Raw genomic sequence first — 17182 nt, 5'->3', positions numbered from 1 at the left:
TAAGTGATGAAGACAACTGGGGGATATTTAGATTGCAGAGACATTCCATTGATTCCGTGACATCACAAAGGCAATTGTGACATCATCATATTCTAATGATCACATGACATCACAGAGGGACCAAAGCCAAAGGTCAAGTGACATCACAGCGGAACCAAAGCCAAAGGTCAAGTGACATCACAGATGGGCCAGTGACATGGCTGATAGGCCTGAGTTTATGAACAGTTGTTTGGGTTTTTTTTACAGTTATTTGCCATAGAGACTTTATACTTCACACAGCTGAGGGTTTGCAACATTTGTATTCAGATTAGATATTCTTCTGTGAGCAAAACAGACTGGACTCTACACTGATGTAAAAAGTCTACATACTTCCGTTACAATGCCAGGTTTTTATCAAGTAAAACAATCGTACCAAGAAGACTCATTTAAAGGGAACCTGTCATCAGAAATTTCGCCCAAAAGCTAAAAGATTCCCCCTCTGCAGCTCCTGGGCTGCATTCTAGGAAGGTCCCTGTTATTATTGTGCCCCATGTGAGACCAAAATAAAGCCTTTATAAAGTTCTACCTTTTTGTATGCAGCTTCTGTAAATCTGACACGGGGGCGGGCTCTCTGCCGTCCGTTATTCTGCCTCCTGGTCCTGTATGCCGCCCCCATCGCTCCTTTCCATATCTGATGCACCGCCCACTGCTCCAGCCATCCCCGCGCATGCCCAGTGCCAGTCTCACAGGACTGAGCAGTGTGACCGCTGGTGACGTGTGCGCAGGCAAGTGATTATGGACAGGACTGTGACTGTTATCAGCAAGTACCCGGCCATAATCTCGTGAGCGCGCAAACCTCTCCAGCATTCACACTGAGCTCAGTGTAGATGCTAGACTGTATGGGCTGCTTCCAGGGATGACGTCCCTTTGTCATGTGATAGGGGCGTGTTCGAAATACTATCACATGACAAAGGGACGTCATCCCTGGAAGCAGCCCATACAGTCTAGCATCTACACTGAGCTCAGTGTGAATGCTGGAGAGGTTTGCGCGCTCACGAGATTATGGCCGGGTACTTGCTGATAACAGTCACAGTCCCGTCCATAATCACTTGCCTGCGCACACGTCACCAGCGGTCACACTGCTCAGTCCTGTGAGACTGGCACTGGGCATGCGCGGGGATGGCTGGAGCAGTGGGCGGTGCATCAGATATGGAAAGGAGCGATGGGGGCGGCATACAGGACCAGGAGGCAGAATAACGGACGGCAGAGAGCCCGCCCCCATGACACATTTTCAGAAGCTGCATACAAAAAGGTAGAACTTTATAAAGGCTTTATTTTGGTCTCACATGGGGCACAATAATAACAGGGACCTTCCTAGAATGCAGCACAGGAGCTGCAGAGGAGGAATCTTTTAGCTTTTGGGCGAAATTTCTGATGACAGGTTCCCTTTAAGAACAGTTATTACACTTTATTGTCATCAAGAATCTGAACAAATGAATTGAGTAACAGAGGAGAGAAATAAAAGCAAAAAACTAAATGAATGTGATTACTTACAGTTAGGGTCATATATACTTGGACACTGATACAATTGTTGTTTTCTTTTACCTGTTTACTCAAACATATTCAAGTCATAGTTATATAATGGACATGGACATAAAGTCCTGACTTTTAACTTTCATTTGGGGGTATCCCCATTCAAATTAAATGAAGGGTTTAGGAATTTCATCTCCTTTATATGTGCCCCCCCCCCCAGTTTTAAAGGGCATAAAAGTAATTAGACAATTGATTCCCAGGTTGTCATGGGCCGGTGTGGGCAATTCCTTTGTTATATCATTCTCAATTAAGCACATGAGAGGCCTGGAGTTCATTTCAGGTATGGTACTTGCAGTGGCGTAACTAGAGTTCAATGGGCTCCAGTGCAAAATTTGGATCTGCCCTGCCCCAACCCCGCCACCCTTGTGGTACAGGATAATTATTTTGACACTTGGCTCCTCCATATATTATAATAAACTCCCCATAGTCCTCTGTATATTATAATGCAACCCCATAGTCCTCTATATATTGTAATGTATCACCCATATTACTCCATATATTATAATGCAGTTCCCATAGTCCTCTATATATTATAATCTATTCCCCATAGTCCTTCATATATTATAATACACTCCCCATAGTCCTTCATATATTATAGTGTATTCCCATAGTCCTCCATATATTATAATGCAGCCCTTATAGACCTCCATGTATTATAATGCCCCCCATAGTCCTCTATATATTATAATACACTCCCCATAGTCCTGCATACAGTTTAATGCACCCCTATAGTCCTCTATATAGCATTATTTAGCCCCGATATAGTATCATGTAGTCCCCATATACAGGATAGGCCATAAGTATGGATACACCCTGATAAATTGGAAGTGGTTGCTGATATCACCTTACCGTTTGGGGCATATTAGTACATTAGAGGCTATCTCTGAGGCCAGGTGACGCCCATGGCGGCCATCTGCAAAGCCACCATTTTGAATTCAGCTTTCATTTTTTCAATAGGATGGGGGTCATGTGACACATCAAACACATAGAGTATTGCACAAGAAAAACAATGGTGTGCTCATTTTTAACGTAGCTTTAAGATTCATTATCGAGTTATTGACACATTTGTGACATGGAAGAGATACTAGGTTAGAAATAATTTTTATATCGTAATAGGACACATAAAATGGGATTATCCTCATGGGAAAACACCTCCAGGTTTAGCCCTATTGGCCATCAGCAGAATGTAAGCAGCACTCTGTAAGAGTTTTCCTTACTACACTATGCTGACTGATTCACAGAGCACAAGAGGGGGTTTCATGCTCCCTATCCCAGTTCCATTTACAATGACTCACCTGTGATGGGGTTTTTTAGGTCTCGGATTAGGTGTTTCAGCTTTCTTTTTCTGCTTTATGACCTTCCATCCAACATCAGCAAATGTGAATCCCCAGAAGAGTTTTTGAGTTTTTTTGGCCATTCGTGGTTTAATGGCTTTGGAGAAGGATAGGACATCTTTCATTGTATCTGATGTCATCACATAAGTGTCTACACAAGGGCTTTAGTATGAGGGTATAAGACTATTCATACCAGTCTTATAAATAGGGATTTATAGGGACTACACTATGTCTTTACTGCACTGTTAAGTATTTTTAGGTTTCCTGATGTAAATTGTGAATTTTTCCTAATTGTGTGGACCCCATTTACTTTTCCCCCTTTTTCACCAGTTTCCTTCTTACCATTAAATGGAGCCATTTTTATCTTGATAGTTGATGCACACATGTTTTGTATTGGTCTTTTTAAAAAATATATTACTAAAGTTATTTATATGAGTCTTTTTGCAAATCTGTGAGCTATACTTAGATAGAATTGCTCCACATCCATATTCAATGAATTTATGTTTGTTTTTTGATTTGTTTGATGGCAGGTTTTCTGTCGGGCCATATTAATCGTGATCAATGGGCATTAGAGGCCTGTGATGTTTTTCCAAACAGGGAGTGTATAAGAGAGCCGACTATTCTAACCAGGCCTGGACTGACCATAGGGCAATTCTGGCAAATGCCAGAATGGCCGGTCCCCGTAGTGGGCCGGTGCCTGTAGTGGGCCGCTGTATCTGCAGTCACCGTCACGCTCCTCAGCGGTGTGTGCATGTCGGTGACCGCAGCTTCCTCCTTCCTGTGCAAATGTATTTGCGTCTTTCAGACGTAAATACATTTGAACAGCGCGCCGGGACTGAGCCCCGCTTCAACGTGCAGCAACGTGATGAAAGCAGCACCTTGCTGACGTTATCATAGTGCTGCAGGCGTCACACAGGAGACATCAGGAAGTGGTAAGCGCTCCATGGAAGAGCCGAAGATGGCAGGTTTAATTAATGGGTATGAGTGGGGAGGGGCTAAGGACACATAACGGGTAACATATGTGAAGGAACACAGCTTTGTGACAGGCAGAGGGGGAGCCCCTTTTGCCCGCAGGCGCTGGCCCTGGGAACTCTAGCTGTGGCGGTAGCTGTATTTCCCTTCACGGTTGAGCGGTTGCCTTCAGTCGGGTCTTTGCTGCTGGGAAACCCTGGAGGTTCCCGTCGCTGACGGATTTGACCGGTTTAACGGCGACTCCAAGCCTGGTCGGGGTCCGTAGGCCCTGCCGAATGGTGCTAGCTTCTCTTCGCTCCCCGGTCCGGTACCGGAGGGCCACCGCCCGACCCCGGTTCTTACGGTTGTGCGTCAATTGACCTCGCCTGCATACGGTCACCACCGTCTGCCAACCTTGCTGTCGGTGCCGGGGCCACGTACCCGGACACGGTCAGACTGCTCCTTTACCACTTCACTCCTTCACTCTCTCCAAACTACGCCTACTCCTTTCCCGCCTCCAGGACTGTGAACTCCTCAGCGGGTGGGGCCAACCTCCTGGCCCCACCCCACCTGGTGTGGACATCAGCCCCTGGAGGGAGGCAACAAGGATTTATGTGACTGATGTGCCTAACCGGGGTGTGGGGTGTGTTGTTGCAGTACCTGTGATGTCCTGGCTTGTCCAGGGCGCCACATTATACATGGAGGCTTGGAGAGGCTGACTGCTATATTATACATGGAGGCCTAGAGAGGCTGGCTGCTATAGTATAAATGGAGGCCTGGGGAGGCTGGCTGCATTGTTATACCTGGAGGCCTGGAGAGGCTGGCTGCTACATTATTCATGGAGGCCTGGAGAGGCTGTCTGCATTATTATACATGGAGGGCTGGAGAGGCTGGCTGCTATTTTATACATGGACGTCTGGGAAGGCTGGCTGTATTATTATACATGGAGGACTGGGGAGGCTGCATGCATTATTATACATGGAGGACTGGGGAGGCTGGCTGTATTATTATACATGGAAGACTGAGGAGGCTGCATGCATTATTATACATGGAGGCCTGGAGAGGCTGGCTGTATTATTATACATGGAGGACTGGGGAGGCTACATGCATTATTATACATGGAGGACTGGGGAGGCTGCATGCATTATTATACATGGAGGACTGGGGAGGCTGGCTGTATTATTATACATGGAGGACTGGGGAGGCTGCATGCATTATTTTACATGGAGGCCTGGTGAGACTGGCTGCATTATTATACATGGAGGACTGGGGAGGCTAGCTGCATTATTATATATGGAGGTATGGGGGGGCTGCATAATACAAAATGAAGGACTCCTTATACATGGAATATAGGGGTGCATTATGCATGGAGGAGTATGGGGCTACATAATACAATATGAAGGTATTATGGGGCTGCATTATAATACATATGGGACTATGGGGGCTACATTATAATATATGGAGGACTATGGAGCCTACCTTATACATGGACTATGGAGGTGCATTATAAAACATTGGGGACTATGTGGTGCAGTATAATATATGGAGTACTATGGGGTGAATTATAATATGAAGAACTATGAGAAATTCATTATAATAATTGGAGGGCTACTTTATACATGGAAGACTATAGGGCTGCATTATAATATATGGAGGACTATGGGGTGAATTATAATGCATGGAGAACTATGGGGTGAATTATAATATATGGCGAACTATGAGAAATTCATGATAATAATTGAAGGGCTACTTTATACATGGAGGATTATGGGGTTGCATTATAATATATGGAGGAATATGTGGTGGAGTAATATATCTTGAGTACTATGGGGTGAATTATAATACATGGAGAACTATGGGAAATGCATTATAATACATGGAGGACTATGGAAGGGTATTCTAATATATGAAGGGTTATGTGGGACCCTTTATACTATTTGGAAGGCTATGTGGGGGGCATTATTGTGTTTGGAGAACTATATATAAGGGGGGGACAAAGATACAATCAGGGGATGGGAACGTTTTGTGCTGAGGGAAAAATGCTCTTTCCCTCAGCACCCAGCTTTCCCATGCTCTGCTATACATCTGCTCTCAGCACCCAGCTTTCCCATGCTCTGCTATACATCTTCTCTCAGCACCCAGCTTTCCCATGCTCTGATATGGGAAAGCTGGGTGCTGAGGGAAAGATGTATAGCAGAGCATGGGGAAGCTGGGTGTCGAGGACAAGATGGATATCAGAACATACAGTAAGAAAGCTGGGTGCTGATAGAGGGATTTCAGATCACGAGAAATCTGGGTGCTGTGGGTAAGAGCCAAGTGTCAGCATCATTATCCTGAGTGTCAGTGTCATTATCCCCTAACCCAAGTGTCGGTGTATGTGGAGGGGGGCCCAGGTCTGAACTTTGCACCGGGGCCCATCAAACTCTAGTTACGCCACTGGTTCTGATCTTCTATTATCAGAAACCACATGACTGTCTATCACTCGTGATACACCAGTGACAAGAACCATGCAATAAAGCCCATAGTGTATGAATACAGAACAGTCTCATTGTAAGAGATCCTCCAATAAAATGAGCATGCTGATATCACCAATATAACTAATATATAAGTAATAGAAAATAAAAGAAAAGTTCTGTGTACCATGGCATAGTCGTAAAAATTCTCAAACTAAGGTAAATGGTCAAAAATGTTTTTTTTGTGAGTGATCAAATCCTGTAATTGATTGTCAGATGGCCGGACTGTTCATGAACATTAGTTGGGTCCACATTCCGGAGTATACAGATGTGGGCATGTGGATGAGAATGTGTCTGAATAAAAGTTTTGTATGTGAGTGATCAAGTCCTGGAATTGACTGTGAACTGGTGTTAAATGTGTTTTACTGATATAAATGTTGTTTTCATTACTTGTCCAATACAAATATCTCCTGCCCCACAATTTGGTGTCATTCATTGTAATTTAATTAATAATTGATAGATATGTGGTAGATCCAAAAGCAGAGGGTGACACAAAAGCGGGCTTTACACTCTGCGATCTCGCTAGCAAGATCGCAAGTGATTGTACCCGCTCTCGTCGGTTTTACGACACGGGCAAATCGCTGCCCGTGCCGCACAACCTCGCTTACCCCCGTCACACGGACTTACCTGCCCTGTGACGTCGCTCTGGCAGGCGAACCGCCTCCTTTCTAAGAAGGCGGTTCGTGCGGTGTCACAGCGAAGTCACACGGCAGGCGTCCAATAGAAGCAGAGTGGCGGAGATGAGCGGGCGTAAAATCCCACCCACCTCCTTCCTTCCGCATTGCCGGTGGAGGCAGGTAAGGAGATGTTCGTCGCTCCTGCGGTGTCACACATAGCGATGTGGGGTGCCGCAGGAACAAGGAACAACATCACTAATAAGCAGAAAACGATTTTTTGTTTCAGGACGACCTCTCCGCGGCAAATGATTTTGACCGCTTTTGTGATCGTTTAAGGTCGCTCATAAATGTTACACTCTGTGATATCGTTAATGACGCCGGATGTGCATCACAAACACTGTGACCCCGACGATAATTCATTAACGATATTGTAGTGTGTAAAGCCCGCTAAAAGCTGATTGTGATTGGCACATGGAGCGATAATACCGGGAATCACTCCTCCTACCATGCTTGCTACAAACCCAGCATCTTTTTTGGGGACAGTTTTGGATGGGAGTGGGAGAGACGAGAGGAATTAAATGGTGCTCTGACAGTCTCTGGAGATCCTCCGAGTCGACAGCTGCCTCCTGTGCCCCTGAGTTAAATAGGAGCCACTCAACAATATTCTCCTGATACTGGAGGAAAGTGTGCGCTCCTTAAGTCTTTTTGTAAAAGACATAGTGGTTATAGGTAGCAATCTGGATGAAGTAGATTGCTAGCTTTTATTCCAGGACTGGGTCTTTTACTTGACCAGATATGGCTTAAGCACCTACCCTGATATGTCAACGCCTCCCATGAACTTATACTCTCCTATATATAGCGGTTTCTCATTGTTCCTGGTAGCACCTCTGTCTGATCGCATGCAGGGTGGTCAGCATGTAGACATCCTTTCGGCCATTCCATTTCACTGCAAATAATTTCCCACTTGCCAGTGAGAAAGATGCTCTCTTCTCCAAACAATTGAACAGAAACTGAGGGGAAAAACCTATTCAGTTTTTTGTGACTTGCCGACGCCTGAATTTGCAACGCGGAGGGATTTGTATAGGGTGATACTGGTATAACAATTGTCGGCGTACATGTGGTAATCTTTATCTAGAAATGGGGTCAGTAACTCTAAGAATATTTTACCAAGAATGCCAAATGTCTGGGGGCAGTTTGGTGGGTTGATTTGATAGTCCCTACCTTCATAAATGAGAGAAGTGCATGTGTGACGCCCTGGCCTATCAGGTCGTCACAGGGCATTGTGCAATCTGCCCTCCTGCACAGTATCCACCCTCCTTGGTTACGGATCCAGGTCCTTTTGTGTTGCTAACAGCTTGTCCAATCAAAACCCTAGGAACAATTCCCACTTTAACCTAACAGACACACCATTTCGGGGGCCTAAGGGGAATAGGGCTGCCCACATGGGGGGCTGGTGAGGGGAAATTGAGGAAAGTGTCAGTTGAGCTTGGAGAGTTGAGGAGTGGAGAGTGAAAGGAGAGGAGGTAGTGGTGGCTCTCGTGAGGAGAGGCCATGGAGGAGAGCTCCTATGTACAAGGTGGCAAACGGTGGTTTGGGTCTGGTAGGAGCTGGAACCCCGGTCGCAGGGGACAGTGTCAAGGGGCACAGACTGCCGAGGAGGGCGGCCGGCGAGCTTGAGCTATCACCGGGCAGGGTTAGGGCACGACGGGTTACGTGGACCCTAGGCCGGAAAGTAGCTTCACGTGTTCTGGTAATTTACCCGACGGGGGTGAAGACTTCAAGTGTCATCCCCAACCCGCTCCAAAATCGGGGTACTAGCGCACTGATGGGATTGGACTTTCCTAATACAGTCCAAAGAAATCCTACGTGTGAACCCTGAGAGTAAACTCACTCCGTTAGCCATACGGGTGAGCGGGACCCGAAGAGTTTTATACCCAAGGGTCCAATAGAGGCAGAGGTGCCAAGGACAAGGCCGCAAATCAACAGCAACACCAAACGCACGGACCCCAGCGTACTCCCCACAGGCTGCAGTGGTGCTCAGAATTCTGGTTTACAAGCTGTCGGTGTGGTTATTCCTGGACTGAGTGAGTACACTGAGACACCCCTGTTCTTACCCCAGCGGCACCCATTCACCAACCTTCCGACGGGCCCCGGAACACAAACCCCCCTACCCACGGAGGGGTTAAAACATCAAGCTGCTACACCATCGTCACCGGGCTCCCCAACCGCAGCGGTGGTCCCTCACATTACCATGCACCGTGGGTGGCGTTACGAACCTTACTTACAAAAAACCCCTGTATATAACCCCCCTTTCATTCGAGTGTCCGCATGGACCACCCGGATCCGGAGACCCCTCGAGCCACCGCAGCTCTGGATCCGAGCGGCTCGGCCGCTGACACGGGGGCGATACACATGTGTACCGGGTTGTGCTCTCGCACATTTTGTATAGTTTTATACTGCAGTTTGCTCACTTGGAGGGGATAATTTGGCGGAATGACAGAATGACATGACAATGACAAAAATCAAATGAGTTAAAATTAGTGACATCAACTTTTAATCCATAGGCTTCTGAAAACTGGGGAAGTTGTGATGGAAAGGACTGTTCTGGATACCTCTGTGAACAGGTGACTGCAGAACTTGGCCCTGACGCTGACGTTTCAGCAGTGACGACTGACTTCGCTACCATCGAGCTGTGGGATCCAGTGGAGGAAGCAGAGTCATCACTATCTGAAAACAATTCTGCTTTAGAGCCAGATTTTATATCCACCCCGCAACAGCTGGAGCAAAGCAGTGAGTACGCCTGCTCCATAGTAAACACTCCGAGGGCAACTATTGTATATTTCTGCTTGCCTAACATAAAAGAAAAAACCTAAAAGCTAACCTAACACTAGTAACCCTATACCTAATCTAACACTGATATTTCTTTGTTGTATTTTATGATTTTTCTTTTTTAAATTTTTTTTTATTACTTTTTTAACTTTTTTTAAAAAAAACCCTAACACTAAACCCTAACCCAGATAATGGCAAATAAAAAAATAAAAATAAAGTCATAAGATTAAAATAAAAAAACCCAACATAATCTGATTAGGGGGATGACACGGGAGATGGCTGTGGGGGCGATGATCTGAGGGCGATAATCAGGAGATTGGGGAAGGATTTATTGATTTGATCTGGAACTTGATTCTAATTTCACTGACAGGACGGCACTTGTATCTCTCGTCTCTCCCAGTACAACTACAAGGGGAAAAGAGAGAGGTACATAATCGCCGTTTTTTAACTCGCCTTGCTTGTGTTCTCCAGGTTCTTTGTTAGCCCTGGTAGCTGAAACCACAGAGATTTTGCAGCTCTGGCAGCGCAATTTCCTTATTCACTATCCCCTCAGTGACCGCCATTTTAATGCGTATTGGCGGTTGGTAAGGGGTTACGATGGCATCAAACCGGGAACAGTGGCCAGACCCATATACCTGGTAGCCAGTGGAAGTGTCACCTTAGGAAAGAACAGCTGAATCTTTCAGAAATGTAGGGACTGAAGGCAGATATATACTGAGGTGTTACTCCCTGGCTGAGCTTTTAGTAATAAAACACAATAGGAGAAATGTATCCAAATTATTGGAAGGAAGAGTGAAGCAGTGACCCGTAGTGACCAGGATTTCAGCTCTGACGTAAATAAAAGTTATTAATAAATTACACCCTGTTCTCTTTAAGGGTAAAAGAAAAAATACATATACATAAGATATAAAATAAAACTATTACTATCACATGAAGTGAATTGTCCTGTTTATTGATGGTAAATGTCCTCTTAGGTTACTCTTTGCCACTAGTGATTGTAGTATGAGCTCTACCGAGGGTAGAGGATGACAGGTTGCCCTTGTTTTCATGTTGTGTTTATCCGTCGGCACTCAGGAGAGGAAAACCCCCCTGTGGGGGAAACCTCTAGGGAACCATGGCCTACGGATAACTGCCCTTCCCTGGGGGCACGAGGCAACATGCCATCTATAAGTCCTGGTCCACGGTCATTTTACTGACTCCTGGTAGGATTTTCATGGTCTCCAGGTTCTTCTTGTATTCGGACACTGCAGAGCACCAGATTGCAGCAAAATCCCCAGCCTCCAATAGGGAGGAGTGGATATGGCTGCATATTACACTGCAGGTCATAGCCCTCAGGACACTCCTAGTGGTCGAAGCAACATGCCATCTATAAGTACTGGTCCACGGTCATTTTACTGACTCCTGGTAGGATTTTCATGGTCTCCAGCTTCTTCTTGTATTCGGACACTGCAGAGAACCAGATTGCAGCAAAACCTCCAGCCTCCAATAGGGAGGAGCGGATATAGCTGCAAGTTACACTGCAGGTCACGACCCTCAGGACACTTCTAGTAATTGAGGCAACATGCCATCTAGAAGTTCTGGTCCACGGTCATTTTACTGACTCCTGGTAGGATTGTCATGGTCTCCAGCTTCTTCTTGTTTTCGGACACTGCAGAGTACCAGATTGCAGCAAAACCCCCAGCCTCCAATAGAGAGGAGTGGATATGGCTGCATATTACACTGCAAGTCACGTTTTTTCATTTCCACCATCTTATAGCCCTTCAGATCCTGTGGAAGGTGACCTACACAACAAGAGATACTAGGTTAGAAATAACTTTTATATCTTAATAGGACATATGAAATGGGATTATCCTCATGTGAAAACACCTCCAGGTTTGGCCCTATGGGCCATCAGCATAATGTAAGCAGCACTCTGTAAGAGTTTTCCTGACTACACTGTGCTGACTGATTCACAGGACACAAGAGGGGGTTTCATGCTCCCTATCCCAGTCCCATTTACAATGACTCACCTGTGATGGGGTTTTTTAGGTCTCCGATGTTTCAGCTTTCTATTTCTTCTTTACGACCTTCCATCCATCATCAGCAAATGTGAATCCACAGAAGAGTTTTTGATTTTTCTTGGCCATTCGTGGTTTAATGGCTTTGGAAAAATTGACATCTTTCATTGTATCTGATGTCATCACTGGTGGCTGTGGACAGAAGATACAAGAACTAGTGTTCATAAAAAGACACACAATAGAGATGTACTGCTGTCACCATATTCTCTGGGTCATATACTTACAGGTGGTAGGTGGAATGGTGGAGGTGCTTTGCCACCTTCTATTTCTGTCCAGTTGATCTCCATAAAGAATGGATGTTCTCTTATGTTGTCCACAAATTTCTGCCGACTCTCTGGTGATTTATCCAAGAGCTGGAACATATAATGAAGAAGTTTATCAGTCTCCAGTTGCTTTAAATTTTTATTGTTGTGTTTTTCATTATATTCAACCACTTTATTACTGAGATGTGGCATTATACTCACCCCCTCTATGACAGCTTTGACATGGGGGTCCAGTTCTTTTGGGAAGGCGGGATCATCATTGATCAGTGCCTTCTTGATATTCTCATCAATTTCATCTTCAACAAAGGGATATCTGCCAGTAGCCATCTCATATATCACAACACCAGCAGAGAACCAGTCCACTGCTTTGTTGTACGGCTTCTCTAGAAGAATCTGTGAAGACATAAAGAAGACAATAAGAATATTGACTAGACAGCAGAAAACATGGAGATGTCCAGCCTTTTATTGAGAAGACTCAGGGACATGTAAATGATTCCTCACCTCAGGAGCCATGTATGCAAGCGTCCCGGCCCATCCTGAAGTTTCTGCATTGCCAAAGATGTTCATCACGGCAAGACCAAAATCAGCGATCTTCAAGTGACCATTGTTGTCCAGTAAGATGTTGTCTGGTTTTATGTCTCTAGTAGAGGAAAGAGATGACAAAATACCAAATGTATTATATTAGCTGGGCTGAAGATCCCCATTGTGACCTGAGATAAGAAGTGTCTACACAAGGGCATTAGGATGAGAGTATAAGACTATTCATACCAGGTCTACATAGAAGATGTGCCACACTTACCTGTGTATGATGCCACTGGTGTGGAGAAACTGCAGCCCACAGATCAGCTCAGCTGCAAAAAATCTGATGCAGAAAAAAAGAAAACCATCAAAATCCAATATTTCATCCACTAAACTAAGAGACTGATAATGACATAAAGCCAAATATCTCTGACAACTCTTATCTTAATCTAATATGCGATGTTCTATCTTACCTGGTGGCTGGAATGGGTAAAGGGGCATTAGTTGTCATGAAGCCTGTAAGGTCTCCTCCACTCAGATATTCCATGGCGTAGAAGACGTGTTCCTGTGATAAAACAGAGGAGATAATAGGGGTTAATGGCATATTGTAGGTAGGGGACACTGGTTGCACTGATTGTAATCGATGTTCTTCTAGGTCACATTCTTGTAACAAATACTATGGCTGTGGCTAGAAGAACATTGCACACAAATTGGCACATAGACTGTATTCATTTAATACATTGATGACTCAGAACTGTTGGATTATGAGCCACTTACCTGGGACTGGAAGGTGGCAAAAGCCCGAGAAATGAATGGACTCTTCCTAGTCATCTCCAGAACCTGTCGCTCTATCAGGACTTCATCTCTCGAGTCCTTGACTAGGAGCCTTTTCTTCACCATTTTCACTGCCACTTGTTTTTGGCAGGCCTGATGTGTGGCCAACATGACCTGGAAGAAACAGAGCTTTAGAACTGGAGGAAAGGTTCGTCCTGCCATGAGATGTGATGAGAAGATGTGAAGTAGTGAAACTCCTAGAGTCATATTACTGCTCCACATCACACACATGAGGAAGACGTTACCACAATCCCTAATACTTACTTTACCGTATGATCCCTCTCCAAGGATTTTATGGAAGGTGAAGCTCTCCACTCCCGTCACAATGATGGGAGATTCATCTGGTGTTGTACCTGATGAAGAAGGGAGAAATAAGATGAGACAAAGCCAATATCTGAATGTGAATATAATATTTCATGCAACTTAATCTCCATTTTGCTACATTATCTGACTTCTTATATACAGTTAGGTCCAGAAATATTTGGACAGTGACACAATTTTCGCGAGTTGGGCTCTGCATGCCACCACATTGGATTTGAAATGAAACCTCTACAACAGAATTCAAGTGCAGATTGTAACGTTTAATTTGAAGGTTTGAACAAAAATATCTGATAGAAATTGTAGGAATTGTACACATTTCTTTACAAACACTCCACATTTTAGGAGGTCAAAAGTAATTGGACAAATAAACCAAACCCAAACAAAATATTTGTATTTTCAATATTTTGTTGCGAATCCTTTGGAGGCAATCACTGCCTTAAGTCTGGAACCCATGGACATCACCATACACTGGGTTTCCTCCTTCTTAATGCTTTGCCAGGCCTTTACAGCCGCAGCCTTCAGGTCTTGCTTGTTTGTGGGTCTTTCCGTCTTAAGTCTGGATTTGAGCAAGTGAAATGCATGCTCAATTGGGTTAAGATCTGGTGATTGACTTGGCCATTGCAGAATGTTCCACTTTTTTGCACTCATGAACTCCTGGGTAGCTTTGGCTGTATGCTTGGGGTCATTGTCCATCTGTACTATGAAGCGCCGTCCGATCAACTTTGCGGCATTTGGCTGAATCTGGGCTGAAAGTATATCCCGGTACACTTCAGAATTCATCCGGCTACTCTTGTCTGCTGTTATGTCATCAATAAACACAAGTGACCCAGTGCCATTGAAAGCCATGCATGCCCATGCCATCACGTTGCCTCCACCATGTTTTACAGAGGATGTGGTGTGCCTTGGATCATGTGCCGTTCCCTTTCTTCTCCAAACTTTTTTCTTCCCATCATTCTGGTACAGGTTGATCTTTGTCTCATCTGTCCATAGAATACTTTTCAAGAACTGAGCTGGCTTCATGAGGTGTTTTTCAGCAAATTTAACTCTGGCCTGTCTATTTTTGGAATTCATGAATGGTTTGCATCTAGATGTGAACCCTTTGTATTTACTTTCATGGAGTCTTCTCTTTACTGTTGACTTAGAGACAGATACACCTACTTCACTGAGAGTGTTCTGGACTTCAGTTGATGTTGTGAACGGGTTCTTCTTCACCAAAGAAAGTATGCGGCGATCATCCACCACTGTTGTCATCCGTGGACGCCCAGGCCTTTTTGAGTTCCCAAGCTCACCAGTCAATTCCTTTTTTCTCAGAATGTACCCGACTGTTGATTTTGCTACTCCAAGCATGTCTGCTATCTCTCTGATGGATTTTTTCTTTTTTTTCAGCCTCAGGATGTTCTGCTTCACCTCAATTGAGAGTTCCTTAGACCGCATGTTGTCTGGTCACAGCAACAGCTTCCAAATGCAAAACCACACACCTGTAATCAACCCCAGACCTTTTAACTACTTCATTGATTACAGGTTAACGAGGGAGACGCCTTCAGAGTTAATTGCAGCCCTTAGAGTCCCTTGTCCAATTACTTTTGGTCCCTTGAAAAAGAGGAGGCTATGCATTACAGAGCTATGATTCCTAAACCCTTTCTTCGATTTGGATGTGAAAACTCTCATATTGCAGCTGGGAGTGTGCACTTTCAGCCCATATTATATATATAATTGTATTTCTGAACATGTTTTTGTAAACAGCTAAAATAACAAAACTTGTGTCACTGTCCAAATATTTCTGGACCTAACTGTAAATCTCAATTTTCACTTTTTATGTGATTTGTCTTTATTTTTACTTTTTTACTATATATCATAACCTTTGCTCTAATTAAGCTTTCTGGAGCAAACAACCGCAGCACTACACAAGAAGATATGCCACTGCAGAACCAAAGTAGCAGACTATACAAAATAATATATGATAGGCAAATTTCTTAGCATTACCAATAAATGAGATGCTTTTATAATTATGCAATTCATTATTAACAATGTGGTTTCATTAAATCTAACAATCTGTATTATGATTGGCTTATCGTCCATGTAAAATGATTGGCTTATATTCTATGTCCTGTTAAATTATTATTGGCTATTTTGTAAAACCTCCTCCTACTATAATAAAGAAGGGATAACAGGTTTGGCCCTCATAGAGAAACTTTAATGTACACACCATGTGTCTGTGTATTTTGTTTTTCCATCCGGCGTCTCCCTAACACCAGAGGCACATGACTTACAGACAATAGGCTGTAGGGGGCTTCATAGAAATATCATTTCTGGAGCCCACCGTATTGCTGCAGTAACAAGGTAATACTCTTATCTAATGCTAATGTGGCCAACTACAGAGGGTACCATAGAGAAACAACACCAGAATCATAATGATTGGGGTCTTACAAAGGCGGAAAATCCTGTCATTAACTAAATTTGGGGATATTGGGTATCTGTGTCTTGGATCTGTACTCACCTGAGAGCTGCTCAGTGTCAGTATCGGGGGACACACTGGGTCTATCAACAGTTTTGTCCCCCATCTCTTCTTCCATTTTTTTCTTTTTCCTGATACTTTCCTGTATCGGGCTTCCAGATCTTTTTGAAGCTTTGATAATGGTGCCATGTTTTTCCTTTTTTTTCTTTTTCATGACACTCTCCTGTATCGGGCTTCCAGGTCTTTTTGAAGCTTTAATAATGGTGTCCTGTTTTTCCGTTTTTTTCTTTTTCATGACACTCTCCTGTATCGGGCTTCCAGGTCTTTTTGAAGCTTTGATAATGTTTTGGTTGCTGCCATCTTGTTCACCCTCTGATGCTTCTATTCTGCTCTTTTTTGACACCTTACCAAGTCTCTCTCCCTTTCTCTTCCTATTATTCAGCTCCGTAGATGTCATTTTGGGCTGAGGAAGGTCCTGTCCACCTCTAGGGCGCTCCAGGATGTAGTATGGAACTGCTCCTTTAACAGGCCTTCTGCTTTACCGTAATATATTTTATATCAAACCAAAATTTGCTAAGCGCAAGAAAAATTACCCTCACCCACTAAGTGATGAAGACAACTGGGGGATATTTAGATTGCAGAGACATTCCATTGATTCCGTGACATCACAAAGGCATTTGTGACATCATCATATTCTAATGATCACATGACATCACAGAGGGACCAAAACCAAAGGTCAAGTGACATCACAGCGGAACCAAAGCCAAAAGTCAAGTGACATCACAGATGGGCCAGTGACATGGCTGATAGGCCTGAGTTTATGAACAGTTGTTTGTTTTTTTTACAGTTATTTGCCATAGAGACCTTATACTTCACACAGCTGAGGGTTTGCAACATTTGTATTCAGATTAGATATT

The 17182-nt window shown here is 44.2% G+C and overlaps 1 protein-coding gene and 1 long non-coding RNA gene across 2 annotated transcripts; both read right to left on the bottom strand.

The window, feature by feature from the left end:
* Positions 1-10766: 10766 nt before the first annotated feature.
* Positions 10767-12221, bottom strand: LOC142285259 (uncharacterized). The gene is made up of 3 exons (XR_012746681.1): positions 12098-12221; positions 11826-12005; positions 10767-11597 (listed from the first exon to the last, which is right to left on the bottom strand). It is a non-coding gene; the product is annotated as an uncharacterized LOC142285259 (long non-coding RNA).
* Positions 12222-12251: 30 nt separating this feature from the next.
* Positions 12252-16868, bottom strand: LOC142287471 (protein kinase C delta type-like). Its single transcript, XM_075333442.1, has 8 exons — positions 16308-16868; positions 13754-13842; positions 13433-13603; positions 13129-13220; positions 12936-12998; positions 12638-12776; positions 12316-12529; positions 12252-12265 (listed from the first exon to the last, which is right to left on the bottom strand). The coding sequence occupies exons 1-8, from the start codon at positions 16720-16722 to the stop codon at positions 12252-12254; spliced, it is 1197 nt and encodes a 398-aa protein (XP_075189557.1). The 5' UTR covers positions 16723-16868.
* Positions 16869-17182: the final 314 nt, after the last annotated feature.

Source organism: Anomaloglossus baeobatrachus, chromosome 2 (assembly GCF_048569485.1).
Source record: "Anomaloglossus baeobatrachus isolate aAnoBae1 chromosome 2, aAnoBae1.hap1, whole genome shotgun sequence".
In the NCBI taxonomy this organism is placed as follows: Eukaryota; Metazoa; Chordata; class Amphibia; order Anura; family Aromobatidae; genus Anomaloglossus; species Anomaloglossus baeobatrachus.
The sequence above is the reverse complement of the archived record's forward strand: the minus strand, read 5'-3'. Positions and strand labels throughout refer to the sequence as shown.